The sequence below is a fragment of the Stegostoma tigrinum genome, chromosome 9 (assembly GCF_030684315.1).
Source record: "Stegostoma tigrinum isolate sSteTig4 chromosome 9, sSteTig4.hap1, whole genome shotgun sequence".
Lineage (NCBI taxonomy): Eukaryota > Metazoa > Chordata > Chondrichthyes > Orectolobiformes > Stegostomatidae > Stegostoma > Stegostoma tigrinum.
In genome coordinates, this window is record NC_081362.1 from 33,800,175 (window position 1) to 33,818,549 (window position 18,375).

At 46.9% G+C, this 18,375-nt stretch overlaps 1 protein-coding gene across 1 annotated transcript in view; it reads right to left on the reverse strand.

The window, feature by feature from the left end:
• Positions 1-18,375, reverse strand: part of LOC125455009 (dynein light chain Tctex-type 1-like) — a 39,425-nt gene that overhangs the window by 19,920 nt on the left and 1,130 nt on the right. The window contains exons 2-3 of the mRNA XM_048536472.2: positions 13,484-13,525; positions 13,274-13,397 (exon numbers count right to left, since the gene is read on the reverse strand). Coding sequence (XP_048392429.1) covers positions 13,274-13,397; positions 13,484-13,525 — 166 coding nt within the window. The remainder of the gene's footprint in view (positions 1-13,273; positions 13,398-13,483; positions 13,526-18,375) is intronic.

Genomic DNA, 18,375 nt, shown 5'->3' on the forward strand with positions numbered 1-18,375 from the left:
GTTTCCGAAAGCTTTCACATAGTCAAGGTTAAGCAACATGTAGCTGTCGGGGTTAATCTTACACCCCTTCTTTTTTTGATCAAATTGCAATTCTGCAATACATTGGCAGAATTCCTGTATCTAAAGAGGACTGGAATACTATGACCAGTAACAAAAGAATTTCCACCTTTATTTCTCTCAGATCCTTGGATACATCTGAACCAGTTACGGCAAATCTTAAGCAAAGCTGGCCTTAATTTTAAATTTATTTGTTTGATTTTTAATTATTTTTCTTTACCCCACCAATATCTTCAATAAAAACCGCAGATGCTGTAAATCAGGAATAAAAACAACGTTGCTGGACAAGCACAGCAGGTCCGGCAACATCTGTGGAGGAGAAAACAGTTAACGTTTTGAGTCCAATGATGCTTCCTCAGACCTGCTGACTATCTTCAATATGACTGGCAGCATTTTTTTTGGTAACAACAGATGCAAAGTTATCAAAGTCAACTGTGCCCTCTGCTTGCTTACACAACATAGGAACAAGGAGTCACAATATTAACAACAAGGAACAAGCATGGGACATCGATCCTTCAATTCTGCTCCACCATTCAATAAGATCACAGCTGATCTGATTTAATCTTATCTCCGCTTTCCTGCAGACCCCCAATAATCTTACATCTCCTTCATAGTCAAGAATTTGTCTACTCTGCCTTAAAAATAGTTAAAAGTTTTGAGTCAACCCTCAGAAAAAAAATTACCCCTCATCTCTGTCTTAAATAGGCAACAGCCTTGTTTTCAAAATAGCTCTTGATCCTCCCACAAGAGGAAACATGCTTTCAACATCCCGCCAGTCAAGTCCCTCCAGGATCTTACACATTTCAATTAAGTCACCTTTGATTCTTCTAAACTCCAGAGGATATAGGTCTAGTCTTTCTTAATAAGGCAATCCACTCATTCCAAGTATTACACTAGTAAACAATAACAGAAATAGCTGGTGAAACTCAGCAGGTCTGGCACCATCTGTGGAGACAAAGCATAGTCAATGTTTTGCGTCACCTTCACTGAACTGATACTTCCTTCCATGACCAGTACTGCACACAGAATTTCAGATGTGATCTTGTCAACACACTATATAATTGAAGCACAACCTTCCAATTCTTATATTCTATTCCCTATACAATAAAACATACCTTCCCCGATTATCTGCTGTACCCGCACAAGGGCACCCAGATCTCCAATATTTCAGGGCTCTGTAACATTTCACCTTTCTTTTATTCCATCACGGGATGGGGGTGTTGCTGGCCAGGCAGCATTTATTGCCCATTCTTTAATTGCCCAGAGTGCACCTAAGAGTCAACCACATTGCTATGGGTCTGGAGTCACATGCAGGCCAGACCAGCTGAGGATGGCAGTCTCCTTCTGTAAAGGACATTCATGAACCAGATGGGTTTTCCTGATAATCAACAATGGATTCATGGTCATCATTAGACTCTTAATTCCAGATTTTAATTGAATTCTGCCACAGTGGGATTCAAACCCAGTTCCACAGGACATTACCTGGGTCTCTGGATAAACAGTCCAGCAATAATACCACTAGGCTGTTGCCTCCCCATTTAGATGATATGCTTCCTTTTATCCTTTCTGCCAAAACAGATGGTTTCACATTTTCCCATATTACACTCCATTTGACAGATCTTTGCCCACTCACTGAACCTATTTCCCATTGTAGGTTCCTTATGTCCTCCTTAACAACTCACTTTCCTATCTATGTTTGTGTACAACAGAACCACTCGTTCCCCATTATCTTCATCATGAGTTACTTTTGAAGTTAAACATGATTTACCTTTGACAAAACTATGTTGGCTCCACATGTCTGCTTTGAACTGATCAAAGTTCTCTGTGGTAATTTTTGAATAGTCTCCAATAAAAGCTTCTAAAATTTTCACTGTGACAGAAGTTAAGCTAACTGTCCTATAGCTTTTGACGACATTTGGAATACTGAGACCACTTTTGGACCCCATATCTAAAGGAAAGATATTTACAAGAATGATTTCAGGGATGACAGGCTAGAAAAATGAGGAGAATCTTTTTGAAACTTAAAAAAAAGTGGGAGGCCTCGATAGAGTAGATGTGGAGATGATGCTTTCACTAGTAGAATAGACTAGGACCAGAACGGCACACAGTCTCAGTTATTGAACAATCCTTCAGAACTGAGATGAGGAGGAAGTTCTTCAGCCAGAGGTCCATGAACCTGTGAAATGTACTGCAGCAAAGGCTGTGGAGGAAAGTCACTGAAGGTCTTTAAAGCTGAAATGGATTGATTCCCTTACTAATCAAGAACCTAAGATTATGGGGAAAAGACAGGAGAATGGAGTTGAGAAACTATCAGCCCCAGTGGGCTGAATGGCCTCATTCTTCTCCTCAACTTACAGTCTAATTAGTTCCTTCTTTCTGCCTCCATAATTTTTTGAATAAAGGAGTTAAATTGCTATTTTTTGATCTGCAGGAACCTTCATGCCTCATGCATTTTGGTAAATTCAAACAAACACATTAACTAATTCAATAACTACTCCTTTAAAGACCCAAGAATCAATTTAACAGGACACAAGGTCTTATCAACTTGCAGTTTAAGCAATTTAAAAAGTACTACTTCCTTGTAATAGTAGTTGTAATTTTCTTGAGCTCCTCCCGTCCTTTCAACAGGATGTTACTTGTAGCTGCTTAAGGAAGAACATTATATCTCTTCAATTTGCCTGCCATCCCTTTATTCTCCATTACTAATTCCTCAGACTCACTTTCTGTAGGACCAACAATTACTTTTTTTTAAAAACTTTTTTTAAATAACTGAAGAAACTCTGTGTTTATATTAGAGATAATGGGAACTGCGGATGCTGGAGATTCCAAGATAACAAAATGTGAGGCTGGATGAACACAGCAGGCCAAGCAGCATCTCAGGAGCACAAAAGCTGACGTTTCGGGCCTAGACCCTTCATCAGAGAGGGGGATGGGGGGAGGGAACTGGAATAAATAGGGAGAGAGGGGGAGGCGGACCGAAGATGGAGAGTAAAGAAGATAGGTGGAGAGGGTGTAGGTGGGGAGGTAGGGAGGGGATAGGTCAGTCCAGGGAAGACGGACAGGTCAAGGAGGTGGGATGAGGTTAGTAGGTAGCTGGGGGTGCGGCTTGGGGTGGGAGGAAGGGATGGGTGAGAGGAAGAACCGGTTAGGGAGGCAGAGACAGGTTGGACTGGTTTTGGGATGCAGTGGGTGGGGGGGAAGAGCTGGGCTGGTTGTGTGGTGCAGTGGGGGGAGGGGATGAACTGGGCTGGTTTAGGGATGCAGTGGGGGAAGGGGAGATTTTGAAACTGGTGAAGTCCACATTGATACCATATGGCTGCAGGGTTCCCAGGCGGAATATGAGTTGCTGTTCCTGCAACCTTCGGGTGGCATCATTGTGGCAGTGCAGGAGGCCCATGATGGACATGTCGTCAAGAGAATGGGAGGGGGAGTGGAAATGGTTTGCGACTGGGAGGTGCAGTTGTTTGTTGCGAACTGAGCGGAGGTGTTCTGCAAAGCGGTCCCCAAGCCTCCGCTTGGTTTCCCCAATGTAGAGGAAGCCGCACCGGGTACAGTGGATGCAGTATACCACATTGGCAGATGTGCAGGTGAACCTCTGCTTAATGTGGAATGTCATCTTGGGGCCTGGGATGGGGGTGAGGGAGGAGGTGTGGGGACAAGTGTAGCATTTCCTGCGGTTGCAGGGGAAGGTGCCGGGTGTGGTGGGGTTGGAGGGCAGTGTGGAGCGAACAAGGGAGTCACGGAGAGAGTGGTCTCTCCGGAAAGCAGACAGGGGAGGGGATGGAAAAATGTCTTGGGTGGTGGGGTCGGATTGTAAATGGCGGAAGTGTCGGAGGATAATGCGTTGTATCCGGAGGTTGGTAGGGTGGTGTGTGAGAACGAGGGGGATCCTCTTGGGGCGGTTGTGGCGGGGGCGGGGTGTGAGGGATGTGTCGCGGGAGACGCGGTCAAGGGCGTTCTCAATCACCGTGGGGGGAAAGTTGCGGTCCTTAAAGAACTTGGACATCTGGGATGTGCGGGAGTGGAATGTCTTATCGTGGGAGCAGATGCGGCGGAGGCGGAGGAATTGGGAATAGGGGATGGAATTTTTGCAGGAGGGTGGGTGGGAGGAGGTGTATTCTAGGTAGCTGTGTGAGTCGGTGGGCTTGAAATGGACATCAGTTACAAGCTGGTTGCCTGAGATGGAGACTGAGAGGTCCAGGAAAGTGAGGGATGTGCTGGAGATGGCCCAGGTGAACTGAAGGTTGGGGTGGAAGGTGTTGGTGAACTGTTCGAGCTCCTCTGGGGAGCAAGAGGCGGCGCCGATACAGTCATCAATGTACCGGAGGAAGAGGTGGGGTTTGGGGCCTGTGTAGGTGCGGAAGATGGACTGTTCCACGTAACCTACAAAGAGGCAGGATTAGCTGGGGCCCATGCGGGTGCCCATGGCCACCCCCTTGGTCTGTAGGAAGTGGGAGGAGTCAAAAGAGAAGTTGTTGAGTGTGAGGACGAGTTCCGCTAGGCGGATGAGAGTGTCGGTGGAGGGGGCCTGGTCGGGCCTGCGGGACAGGAAGCAGCGGAGGGCCTTGAGGCCATCTCCATGCGGAATGCAGGTGTACAGGGACTGGACGTCCATGGTGAATATGAGGTGTTGGGGGCCAGGGAATTGGAAGTCCTGGAGGAGGTGGAGGGCGTGGGTGGTGTCACGGACATAGGTGGGGAGTTCCTGGACCAAAGGGGAGAAAATGGAGTCCAGATAGGTGGAGATGAGTTCGGTGGGGCAGGAGCAGGCTGAGACGATGGGTCGACCGGGGCAGGCGGGTTTGTGGATTTTGGGAAGGAGATAGAAACGGGCCGTGCGGGGTTGGGGAACAACGAGGTTGGAGGCTGTGGGTGGGAGGTCCCCTGAGGTGATGAGGTCATGAATGGTGTTGGAGATGATGGTTTGGTGCTCGGGTGTGGGGTCATGATCGAGGAGGCGGTAGGAGGTGGTGTCGGAGAGTTGGCGTCTGGCCTCGGCGATGTAGAGGTCAGTACGCCATACTACCACTGCGCCACCCTTGTCTGCGGGTTTGATGGTGAGGTTGGGGTTGGAGCGGAGGGCTGCCCGTTCTGCGGGGGAGAGGTTGGAGTGGGTGAGAGGGGTGGAGAGGTTGAGGCGGTTGATGTCTCGACGGCAGTTGGAGATGAAGAGGTCGAGGGAGGGTAGGAGGCCTGGGGGTGGTGTCCAGGAGGAGGACTTGTGTTGAAAGCGGGTGAAGGGGTCAGTGGAAGGAGGGTTGGGTTCCCGGTTGAAGAAGTAGGCATGCAGGCGAAGACGGCGGAAAAACTGCTCTATGTCCGACCGTGACTGGTATTCGTTGATGTGTGGTTGTAGGGGGACAAAGGTGAGCCCCTTGCTCAGGACTGACCGTTCGTCCTCAGTCAGTGGGAGGTCTGGGGGGGATGGTGAAGATTCGGCAGGGCTCAGTGTGGCTGTCTTCTCTGGGGTTCCGTCGGCGTCGACCGTGGGCGGGGTTCCGTCGGCGTCGACCGTGGGCGGGGTTCCGTCGGCGTCGACCGTGGGCGGGGTTCCGTCGGCGTCGACCGTGGGCGGGGTTCCGTCGGCGTCGACCGTGGGCGGGGTTCCGTCGGCGTCGACCGTGGGCGGGGTTCCGTCGGCGTCGACCGTGGGCGGGGTTCCGTCGGCGTCGACCGTGGGCGGGGTTCCGTCGGCGTCGACCGTGGGCGGGGTTCCGTCGGCGTCGACCGTGGGCGGGGTTCCGTCGGCGTCGACCGTGGGCGGGGTTCCGTCGGCGTCGACCGTGGGCGGGGTTCCGTCGGCGTCGACCGTGGGCGGGGTTCCGTCGGCGTCGACCGTGGGCGGGGTTCCGTCGGCGTCGACCGTGGGCGGGGTTCCGTCGGCGTCGACCGTGGGCGGGGTTCCGTCGGCGTCGACCGTGGGCGGGGTTCCGTCGGCGTCGACCGTGGGCGGGGTTCCGTCGGCGTCGACCGTGGGCGGGGTTCCGTCGGCGTCGACCGTGGGCGGGGTTCCGTCGGCGTCGACCGTGGGCGGGGTTCCGTCGGCGTCGACCGTGGGCGGGGTTCCGTCGGCGTCGACCGTGGGCGGGGTTCCGTCGGCGTCGACCGTGGGCGGGGTTCCGTCGGCGTCGACCGTGGGCGGGGTTCCGTCGGCGTCGACCGTGGGCGGGGTTCCGTCGGCGTCGACCGTGGGCGGGGTTCCGTCGGCGTCGACCGTGGGCGGGGTTCCGTCGGCGTCGACCGTGGGCGGGGTTCCGTCGGCGTCGGGAGGATCGGGGTGGGCGGCAGCAGCTGAGGTGAGGGTGGTTTGTGGGCTGTAGTACCTGGACGTGGAGGTGGTGACTGCAGCAGCGGTTCCGGAAGTTCTGTGGCCGGCGGAGGCGGATGTGACGTCATCGGTGGGGTCTCCGGCCGTGTCCTCATGGTCAATGGCGGCGGGTGCATGGTGGGGGAGGGGCAGGGACAGAGTCGGGATTTGGGAGGCGCAGGAATCCTCTGGTGGGTGGCAGGGGCCAGTGAGTTGGTTGTACTTACGATTTTTGGTGTCCAGTAAAGCTGAGTGGAACTGGGTGTTCAGTCTGTGGATCCTGCGGAGGATAAAAAACAGCAGGGGTCCTTTGCAGGTCTGGGAGAGGGAGGCTCTGAGCTGGGGCAGGCTGGATTGCAGTGCCTGGAGGTGCCGGCGCATGGCTGCGAGTGTCTGTTTCAGGACTCGCAGGGAGAACCGCTTCTGAAGGGTCTGAATGTTCTGGGTGTAGAGGTGGTCACGGTTGGGGCCAAATTGGGAAGGCTGAAATGTGGACTGTAGTCCCTTGGGGATGATCTGGTTCCGTAGGCAGGTGCTGAGAAAGGTGATGTGGCTGTGGTACCTGGTTTGCTTCAGGACATGGTCGAGCAGTTTCAAGGCCGAAGAGATTACAAGAGAGTTGCAATGGGAGAGAGATTCCCGAGGTTGGTCCGGAGGGAGGAGGGTAACTTCTTCAGGTTAGGCATCCCTGGAAGAGGCTTCGCAGTGAGGTTAAAATAGTATCAGAGATAATGGGAACTGCAGATGCTGGAGATTCCAAGATAACAAAATGTGAGGCTGGATGAACACAGCAGGCCAAGCAGCATCTCAGGAGCACAAAAGCTGACGTTTCGGGCCTAGACCCTTCATCAGAGAGGGGGATGGGGGGAGGGAACTGGAATAAATAGGGAGAGAGGGGGAGGCGGACTGAAGATGGAGAGTAAAGAAGATAGGTGGAGAGGGTGTAGGTGGGGAGATAGGGAGGGGATAGGTCAGTCCAGGGAAGACGGACAGGTCAAGGAGGTGGGATGAGGTTAGTAGGTAGCTGGGGGTGCGGCTTGGGGTGGGAGGAAGGGATGGGTGAGAGGAAGAACCGGTTAGGGAGGCAGAGACAGGTTGGACTGGTTTTGGGATGCAGTGGGTGGGGGGGGAAAGAGCTGGGCTGGTTGTGTGGTGCAGTGGGGGGAGGGGATGAACTGGGCTGGTTTAGGGATGCAGTGGGGGAAGGGGAGATTTTGAAACTGGTGAAGTCCACATTGATACCATTTCCACTCCCCTCCCATTCTCTTGACGACATGTCCATCATGGGCCTCCTGCACTGCCACAATGATGCCACCCGAAGGTTGCAGGAACAGCAACTCATTCCGCCTGGGAACCCTGCAGCCATATGGTATCAATGTGGACTTCACCAGTTTCAAAATCTCCCCTTCCCCCACTGCATCCCAAAACCAGCCCAGTTCATCCCCTCCCCCCACTGCACCACACAACCAGCCCAGCTCTTCCCCCCCACCCACTGCATCCCAAAACCAGTCCAACCTGTCTCTGCCTCCCTAACCGGTTCTTCCTCTCACCCATCCCTTCCTCCCACCCCAAGCCGCACCCCCAGCTACCTACTAACCTCATCCCACCTCCTTGACCTGTCCGTCTTCCCTGGACTGACCTATCCCCTCCCTATCTCCCCACCTACACCCTCTCCACCTATCTTCTTTACTCTCCATCTTCGGTCCGCCTCCCCCTCTCTCCCTATTTATTCCAGTTCCCTCCCCCCATCCCCCTCTCTGATGAAGGGTCTAGGCCCGAAACGTCAGCTTTTGTGCTCCTGAGATGCTGCTTGGCCTGCTGTGTTCATCCAGCCTCACATTTTGTTATCTGTGTTTATATTATTGGCTAACTTTTGCATCTAATTTTTCCCCTTTTAATCTTTTAGTAATTTTTTGCTGTTTTAAATATTTTGTCACTCTTCTGACCTGCCACCTATCTTTGCACAACTTATATACCTTTTCTTTTAGTTTGACACTATCTTTAATTTTTTTAGTCAACCGCAGGTGGCATGACTGTCCCTTACATTTTTCTTTGTTTGGATGAGTAGTTCAAATATCATAATATTCAAGAATATGGAACAAGTGCAGGAAATTAGGATTAGTGCACTTTTGGTGGTTGTTTGATGGGGAAGTGACGGCCTAGTGGTATTATCTCTGGACTGTTAATCCAGAAACCCTGATAATGTTCTGGGGACCCAGGTTTGAATCCTGCAATGGTAGATGGTGGAATTTGAATCCAATAAATATCTGGAATTAACAATCTAATGTGGACCATGAGTCCATTGTCCATTGTCGGAAAAACCCATCTTGTTCACTAATGTCCTTTCGGGAATGAAACTGCCATCCTTACTTGGTCTGGTCTACGTGTGACACCAGACCCACAGCAATGTGGTTGACTCTGAACTGCCCTCTGGGCAATAAATGCTGCTTGATCACTGACATCCTCATCCGTTGAATAAAGAAAAAAAGTTACGTTGGTGCAGACTTGATGGGCCAAAGGACCTTTTCTGCACTGTACAAATCTATGAATCTGTAGAAGGCATATTTAATAAGCGTGCAGACAACACCAAAATTGGTGGTATAGTGGACAGTGAAGAAGATTATCTAAGATTACAAAGAAACCTTGAACAGTTGGGTCAATGGGCTGAAGAGTGGCAGATGCAGTATAATTTGGAGAAATGCGAGGTATTGCATTTTGGTAAAACAAACAATGGCAGGACTTATACCAGTAAAATTAGAGGCTAGGGTAAGTGCTGATGAACAAAGACCCTTAGGAGTTCAGGTACATAATTCTTAGTAGTTTATGTCAGATTGGGTGGCTAAGGTGGTGTTAAGCAAGCTTGTTTTCATCGTTTAGACCTTTGAGTGTAGGAATTGAGATATTATTTTGAGATTATTCAGGAATTTGGTGAAGCCTCTTGTGTGTCCAATTCTGGTTGCCCTGTTACAGGAAGGATATTATAAAGCTGGATAGGGTTTAGAAGAGATTTACTAAGATGTTGCTGAAAATGGAAGGTTTGAGTTTTAAGGAGCGCCTGGATATGCTGGGACTTTTTTCACAGGAGCATTGGAGGTTGAGGGCTGACCTTATAGAGGTTTATAAAGTCATGAGGGGCATAGATCAGGTGAATGACAGGTGTCTTTTCCCTAGGGTGGGAGATCAAGACCAAAGGCATTTTTTAAAGTGAGAGGAGAAAGATTTTAAAAAGACGTGAGGGGCAATTATTTTACACAGGGAATGGTTTGTGTGTGGAATGAACTTCCAGAGGAAAGGCTGGAATATGGGTACAGGTACAATGTATAAAAGGCATTTAGGTAAATACATGAATAAGAAATAATTGGAGGAATATGGGCCAAGCGCAAGCAGGTGAGCTTAGTTTGTTGGGTATTGTCAGCATGAACTGTTTACACCAAAGGGTCTGTTTCCATGCTATATGACTCAATGACTATTTGGTGAAATGCATCTATTCTGTGCTTCCTGGAGTATGCCCTTAAATGTTTGCCAATATCTATCCCTTAACTTAAATTGCCAGTTCACAAGAGTTATGCTTTCATGCCTTCATAGCTGCCCTTGCTTAAATTCAAAATAGCAGTCTTAGATGCGTGAAAATGGGAACTGCAGATGCTGGAGAATCCAAGATAACAAAATGTGCAGCTGGATGAACACAGCAGGCCAAGCAGCATCTCAGGAGGACAAAAGCTGACGTTTCGGGCAGAGACCCTTCATCAGAGAGGGAGATGGGGAGAGGGTTCGGGAATAAATAGGGAGAGAGGGGGAGGCGGACTGAAGATGGAGAGAAAAGAAGAGAGGAGAGTATAGGTGGGGAGGTAGCCTCTCTCTTCTTTTCCTATATAACTTACTATTTAAATGATAAAGACATTTCATTGATTTATGTCATGTCAGTTAACTCTTTGTTGCTGCTACAGACTTGTGTAGAAAAGGCCCTTTGGCCCATCATGTCTGCACTGACAATAACTACAGCTAAATGTGTCACTAGGCTTGTGAAGTCCACATTGATACCATTAGGCTATCCTGGGCCTCCTGCAATGCCACAATGATGCCACCTGAGAGTTGCTGTTCCTGCAACCTATTCTGCTTGGGAACCCTGCAGCCTAATGGTATCAATGTAGACTTCACAAGCTTCAAAATCTCCCCTTCCCCCACTGCATCCCAACACCAGCCCAGTTCTTCCCCTCCCACCACTGCATCACACAACCAGCCCAGCTCGTCCCCTCCCCCCACTACATCCCAAAACCAGCCCAGCCTGTCTCTGCCTCCCTAACCTGTTCTTCCTCTCACCCATCCCTTCCTCCCACCTCAAGCCGCACCTCCATTTCCTACTTACTACCTCATCCCGCCTCCTTGACCTGTCGTCTTCCCTGGACTGACCTATCCCCTCCCCACCTATCTTCTTTTCTCACCATCTTCAGTCCACCTCCCCCTCTCTCCCTATTTATTTCCAGAACCCTCTCCCCATCCCCCTCTCTGATGAAGGGTCTAGGCCCGAAACGTCAGCTTTTGTGCGCCTGAGATGCTGCATGGCCTGTGTTTATCCAGCTTCACACTTTGTTATCTTGGATTCTCCAGCATCTGCAGTTCCCATTATCACTAGAGTACTTGTGGATTGGGAGGCAGAAAGTTAGAATTTGGTGTTTGGAAAATGCTGGGGGAAGAGGTAGCATAGTGTGGTTCCTTTAAAAGATAAAATGCTTTTTCAGTGATTAGAGATTTAAATGGATGTCTGTGAGCAGCAGCTTGAAAGTTTGCAAGTACACTGAGAGCACCCAAATTGAAACATTTGTATCAAAAGGCCATACAGTTAGCAGGCCACACAGCAGTTTTACTAAAACAAGCGTTTGAATTTAGCCAATCAATTTGAACCAGGCACTTAGATACTAAAATTCAATTAAATTTAAATCTGGTGGTTTTGACAACACAGGACTAATAATTATAAGAAATATTGACATGTCTTCAAGGGTATAAAAGAAGGGGCATTTGGACAAAGCCAAATGCCATTCACCAGAGTTTGCAGCCCTCAGCTCTAAAGGAGAAAATTGTTGGCTCTCACGGCCTCCTCTATGTGTTAGAGGAAGCATCATCTAAATAACAAAGGTACCCATCGCACAACTAGTTAATATTCCTGACAAAAGAATCGATGGAGGAGGCACAGAACAATCTGGAAGACTCGTAACCTGGGTGTAACTTCAATAACTAAATTCTTTTTTATATAAGTGGGATTTGTATTTATTGAAAAAGCATACCATTAGAATTTTATTTGGGAATAGTTAGTAGTTAGATGGGATTTATTTAGTTTGTTAGTAGTTTAGTTAATTTTACACTGTCAGAGTTAGACAAGTAAATGGTTACTTGTTGATTTTAGTGTCAGGGATTTATTTTATTGAACCACTAGAAGTTGTTGAAAGGTAGGTAACACCACTTTTACATTTCTTTTTTCAGATTAAAAGGGCAAGGCCTCTAGTTTTAGCTCTCTGACAGGGTTCAGCATCCCTTTATAACAATATAGTCATCTGAGACACTGACAGTGTCCATGACTCCTAACATCTGACAAGCTACACATTCTGCACTACTGTCCTATCTTGACATGTCTTAATTTTGCTTAAATCTGAATACAGATAATAAATAACTTTTCCCAATAAATAATACCTTTTCTTTTAGCTTCAACTTTTTAAATAATACTCACCAACCAGTTTTTCCTACTTTCCTGTGATGGGACTCTGATTTTCTTTTTAAACTCATTGCACTGTTTGAAAAGTTGTTCATCACATCTCCAGAACTGACAGCTTCCTGAAGGTGAGTTGTATCAGAGTTAATGGGAACTGCAGATTCTGGAGAATCCGAGATAACAAAGTGTGGAGCTGGATGAACACAGCAGGCCAAGCAGCATCTCAGGAGCACAAAAGCTGCTGTTTCAGGCCTAGACCCTTCATCAGAAAAACCATCATTTTCTTCTAGGCCCTAAACATCAGTTTTTGTGCTCCTAAGATGCTGCTTGGCCTGCTGTGTTCATCCAGCTCCACATTTTGTTATCCTGAAGGTGAGTGTCAGGTCTCATTCCCATGCTCTCCTTTATCCTTTCCTGATGATCAATATTCCTCGCAGATCCTGAGCTGACTGCTTCCCGAAGGTGAGAAGTTAGTCGTTACTTTTTTCACTTGAACTTTGCATTATGAACCCAGCATCTGTCATATGCGGCCTAATTTAGTTTCATTTTATTCTTTCCTTCATGATCCAGGAAGCTGTGGCTTTATTTGATCTTTCTGCCATTTGTGAACGTATATTGATTGTGCCTGAACAATCTCCTCTGTAAAAGGTACCGAATTGTTTAATTATTATTTTACTCATCAAACTTAGATTCAAATCTGTTCTCATCTCAGTGAAATTGGCCTTCTCCCATTTAATTATTTCATTCAGGATTGTCCTTCATCTTTTTCTAAAGTTACCTCTGTGTCCATCTCCCAAGGCTCATCAGCAGGCCTTGATAGTCAAACAGTCTTTTAACTGTGCTGATTTAAATTCTCAGACTAACATCTCCTTGACTAAAGTACCAGATGATTAACAAAAAAAAAATCACATTCCTGCAAGAAATGATTTCTTTTGTGGGTGGTGTTGGTAGAAGTGGGAAGAAGAGGAAGGAAAAAGAGACATTGTTCTCAGTACAATACTCAAACACTATGTTGCCTTTTTGTAACATACTGTTACAAAGAGTCAACTAGTCCTCAGTGATAACATAACAAACAAGCAACACAAAGGAAGACTGCAAGACATCTGAAAAGCTAGCACAACCTTATACAAGGGTCATAAGTACTAAATATGATGGCTGAGTATATTTCAGTCTCACTGAGTCATCCAACCGTTTGTAACACTTACCAATATACTTGAAGGGTTTTCCCAACTTAGTGAGCTGACTCAGACACAGTTCCACCACACTTGTTGTCCACTGACTAACTCTGCTAGGCTGATATGCATTTCCACCAATTGCAGCCTCTATTGACTGCAAGTAATAGAAAACTGGTAAGTTTTCAACAGCTAAGTGTTGAAAGGTTAGTTAGAACTGAATTATTTTCAATAACGTCTTACCTCTTTAATAATGCCACTAATTTCGTCAACAATAAAGGCAGTCTCGAGAGGAAAAAAAAGTTTAATTTTAGACTTCATATCTTTCTAAAATGCTGTTACATAAGAAATCTATTCATTGTATGGTCACCTGAAAATCATTCATGATGCAAGAAAATATTATAGATAGACTATGGCATAGCTGATGAGCAGCTTGCATTTTCTGGTTTCAGAGCACATTGCTCAAATCCTGATTAATAACCATAGCCAGCGAATGAGTAACCTCTTTACTAGGCTTGTGAGTTCAAAATCCCACAACCGCTGGGGAATTTAAACACAGTTAATAAATAAACTTGGAATAAAAGCTGGTTGCAGAATAATGAATGGCCAGACTGTAGTAAGCATCCAAGTACACAAATGCCTTTAAGAAAGGAAAGGAAATGTGCCATGTTTAACCGCTCTCGCCTGTCTGATGCCAGATTATTCAAAGTCACCAATTCCTAATTGGCTTGGAGCCAGGTGAATGGCTCCTACAGAATTTGACGCTGACTTGATGTCCTGATAGATTTGTTACATTATAGTGATTATAATTCTGTATTTTCAGACAACATAATAAAATCTCAAAATACATGTTAAGGCACAGTCCTGCTTCATTATCAATTTGAAGAATCTTGCATAACATTTCCAAACCTTCTCTATCCAGCAGAAATAATCACAATGCTTAGAACATTGAACAGTACAGAACAAGAATGGGCCCTTTGGCCCCAAGATGTTGTGCTGAACATGATGCCAAATTAAACTAATCCCTTCTGCCTGCCCTTGGTCCATATCCTTCCATTCCTTGTATGTTCAATTTCTTATCTAAAAGTCCCTTAAATGCTCCTTCGAATCTGCCTCCACCACACCTCTGGCAGTGCATTCCAGACTCCTACCACTGTCTAAAAAATCTTGCCTCTCACATCTCCTTCGAAAATTTCCCCTCTCACCTTAATTGCGCACCCCTCAGTACCAGACATTTCAACTCTGGGAAAAAGATTCTGACCATCAATCTCAACAATGCATCTCATACTTTTATAGACTTCGTTCAAGTCTCCCCTTAGCCCCCACCACTCCAGAGAAAACAACTTGAGTTTTTCTGGCTTCTCATAGCCCTTTAAACCAGGCAGCATCCTGGTTCCCTTCTGCAACCTCTCCACAGCCTCCACATCCTTCCTGTAATGCGGTGACAGAACTGAATGCAATACTCTAACTGTAGCCGAACCAAAGTCCTGTAAAGCTGCAACATAACACCCTGGCTCTTGTACTCAACTCCATGACCAATTAAGGCAAGCATACCATATACTTTCTTTACCATCCAATCTACCACAAGATTCTCTGTACATCAGTGTTTGGTTTTGGTTATTCATATCGCAGAATTATTAAGAGAACCGAAAGCAATTCGACCCATCATGCTTGCATGAATAAGGAAGTCACCCAGTTCCATTCCTCTGCCTATTCCCTTTAACCGTGCACGTACTTCCATTTCAGATTAAAATCCAATTCTTTCTTGAATGCTGCAATTGAATATGCTCTCATCATCACACTCTCAAGCAATGCATCTTAACTACCATGTGAAGAGGTTTCCCCTCAGGTATCTTTTCTTTGTCAGCTTCCTTAAATTTGTGCTGTTTTGCTCTTGACCCCCATGACTGGGCAAACTCTGTTTTTTCTCTGTCTACTTTTCAAACCCTTCATGATTTTGAATATGTTTATCAAATCTCCTTTTAACCCTCTCTTCTCCAAGGAAAAGATACCCAACTTCACCAACGTGTTTACCAAAGTTCCTCATCCCAGAAAAAAATTCTTGTCACATGGGGTGGAAAGATGGGGCGCATTTGGGATTGCAATGGAGTTAATGGGATTGTGGGATTGGAGGGGATAGAGTTGTTGTGGGTTTGATGGGGAGGATTTGTGTGATTCATGAGGAGAAATGGGTTGAAGGATTGAGGAGAACATGGAGATTGTGGGATTGGGAAATGGAGGGGAGTTGCAGAATTGTTGTGGAAATCAGGTTTCAGGATTAAGGGAGAAAGACGGGGTGGTTGCAGGATTGAGGGTGAAAGATGGGACAAGTTGTAGGATTGGGGAAGGGAGAGTCAAAGGGGTCAAAGAGACTTGCAGCACAGAGAAAAAGACCTTTGCCCCATTGCATCCACACCGGTCAAAAACAACTTTAACTATTATGATCCCATTTTTCAGCACTTTGATACATATCCTCATATATTATGGCATTGCTTCTGCACTTGCAATTACATTCTCAAATGTTATAAGGGTTCCTGCCTTCTACCATCCTGACAGATAGTGAATTCCAGGTTCCCTCCACAATCTGAGGAAAAATGCTTTTCCTCACATCTGCCCTAAACCTTCTGCTCCTTCCCTTAAATCTATGCCCTAGTTACATCCCACTCTGTCAAGGGGAACAGTTCCATTCCAGCTACCCTATTTACGCCCTTTATATCTTTATATGTGCTAACTGTGTCCCTTCTCAATCTCCTCTGCTCTAAGGAAACCAATCACAGTCTGACCTATCGATCTTTTTAACTGCAACTTTCCAGGCAAGCAACATCCTGGTAAATCTCTTCTGCACCTGCTGCTAGCTGTGATAGCATGTGCGCTATAACATCTCTCCTATAATGTGGATTCCAAAACTGCACATGATAATCTAGCTGTGGCCGAACCAATGTTTTATATAGTTCCAGCATAACCTCCTTGCTCTTCAACTCTATGCCTTGATTAATAAATGCCATATGCATTCTTAACCACTTTTATCTATGTGTTCTGATACCTGAAGGGACAGGTGTACATACCTACCAAGATCCCTACGATCCTTGGTGCTTCCCAGGATTGTACTGTTTGACAAACATTCCTCTGCCTTGTTTGTCCTGCCCAAGTATGTCACCTCATTTATCTGGATTGAGACATAGTTGGTTGCAGAATTGGGAGGGAGACAGGGGTGTTTGCAGGATTGGAGGACAGGCAGTGGGGGAGTGGAGGAGGGGGTTTTAAAGGATTCGGAGTGAGATGGGGGTGTGGATCGGGGAATAATGATGGTTTGCGTAGACGAGGGGGGAAATGGTAAAATAGAGGACAAGGTTGGCAGCAGAAAGATTGGGGAAACAGAGTTGAGGAAATGACGAAGGAGATGGGGAGGTGTTGTGAAATTGGCTGGGTACGAAAAGGATTGCAGGACTGTGAGAAGAAATATGAGATTTGCTGGATTGGGGAGATGGGATATTGCAGGGTGTGCAAGGAGAAGACGATGGGGTGTTGGGATTGTTGGGGATATTGTGGGAATGAGGAATTGTGAGGGCACAATTGGGGCTGTGGGATTGGGGCACAGAGATTGTAGGGGTTGCAGCACTGGGGTGTAGAGATCGGGGAAGGATTGGGGATTTGCAAGTAGGTGGCAATGGGTCTTGGAAGGGTGATGTGGTTGCAGAAGGGGAAATGTGGATTATGAGAATGAGGTGGGGTCTGGGAAATGGAGTAGAGGATTGTTAGGGGAAGGATATGGTGTTGGGAGATTTAGAGGAGGGAGACTTGGGGAAGATTGGAGCAGGGCAGGAAGTTGAAGAGTTGGGTGAGGGAAGAAAGGTTTGGAGGGGTAGGGAGAAATATGGGAAATGAATTGGGGCTGTGTGTGGCAGGGAGGAGGGGGGTTGAGGGAGGGTAGAGGAGCAGAGAGGAGAGAGGCTTGGCGGGGGGGGGGGGGAAGAGTGTGCAGGGGGAAAGGAGATTTGAGCGAGTTTAGTTGGTGAGGGTGTTAAAGGAGGAGGGGGCAAGTGGGTAGGGTTAGGGAGATTTTGTGTTGAGTGAGGTATTAATAGGTTAACTGCACAAAATCTGAGCAAATAATCTGGGAAAATGTGAAGTTGCTCATTTAGGAAATTATTATTTAAAAAGAGAAAAACAGCAAAAAGATGCAACACAGTCGTTTGGGGGTACTCATGCATGAAACAGAAAGTTATTTGACAGATGAAGCAGGTAATCAGGAAGCTAATGAAATGTTCACCCTTATTTCAAGCGAGTGAAAGTATAAGCCCTTTAAGAATCTTATATGTTTCAATGAGATCAACTCTCATTCTTCCAAACTCCATTGAGTAGAGTCCCAACCTATTTAACTTTTGTTTATAAGACAATCCCTCCATACCAGGTAAAAACAAAGCACTGTGGATGTTGTAAATCAGAAACAAAAGCAGAAGTTGCTGGAGAAGCTCAGCGAGTCTGGACGCATGTGTGAAGAAAAAAAGATCAGAGTTGATGTTTCAGGTCCAGTGATCTCAGTTCTGAGGAACAGTGGTGGTGGCACAGTGGCCATTCAGCCCAACAAGTCCACACTGCCCCTCCAAAAAGCATCCCACCTGACTCATCTCCCTACCCCATCCCTGTAACCCAACATTCTCCATGGCTTGAGGCAGCTAACCTACACATCCCTGAACACTACAGGCGATTTAGCATGGCCAATCCACCTAACCTGCACATCTTTAGACTGTGGGAGGAAACTAGAGCACCCAGCAAAGACCCATGCAGAGAATATGCAAACTCCACACATTAAATCATCTGAGGTTAAAAATCAAGCCCAGGTCTCTGGCACTGTGAGACAGCAGTGTTTAACCACTGAACCAGCCCCAACTGCAGATCTGGAATATACATTATAGGATGGATGTGACAGCACTGCAGAGGGTGCAGAGATGTTGCCTGCCTGCAAGGTTGCAGTCAGGAAGAGAGATAGGACAGAATGAAATTGTTTCCATTGGAATCTATTGTTATCCTTTAATGCAGTTTCCATTGAGTGGAAGAGATTAAGACAGGCCATGGTTGAAATATATAAAGTTATAAATGTCAAAGATAGGGTAGACAGGAAGGAACCTTGACAG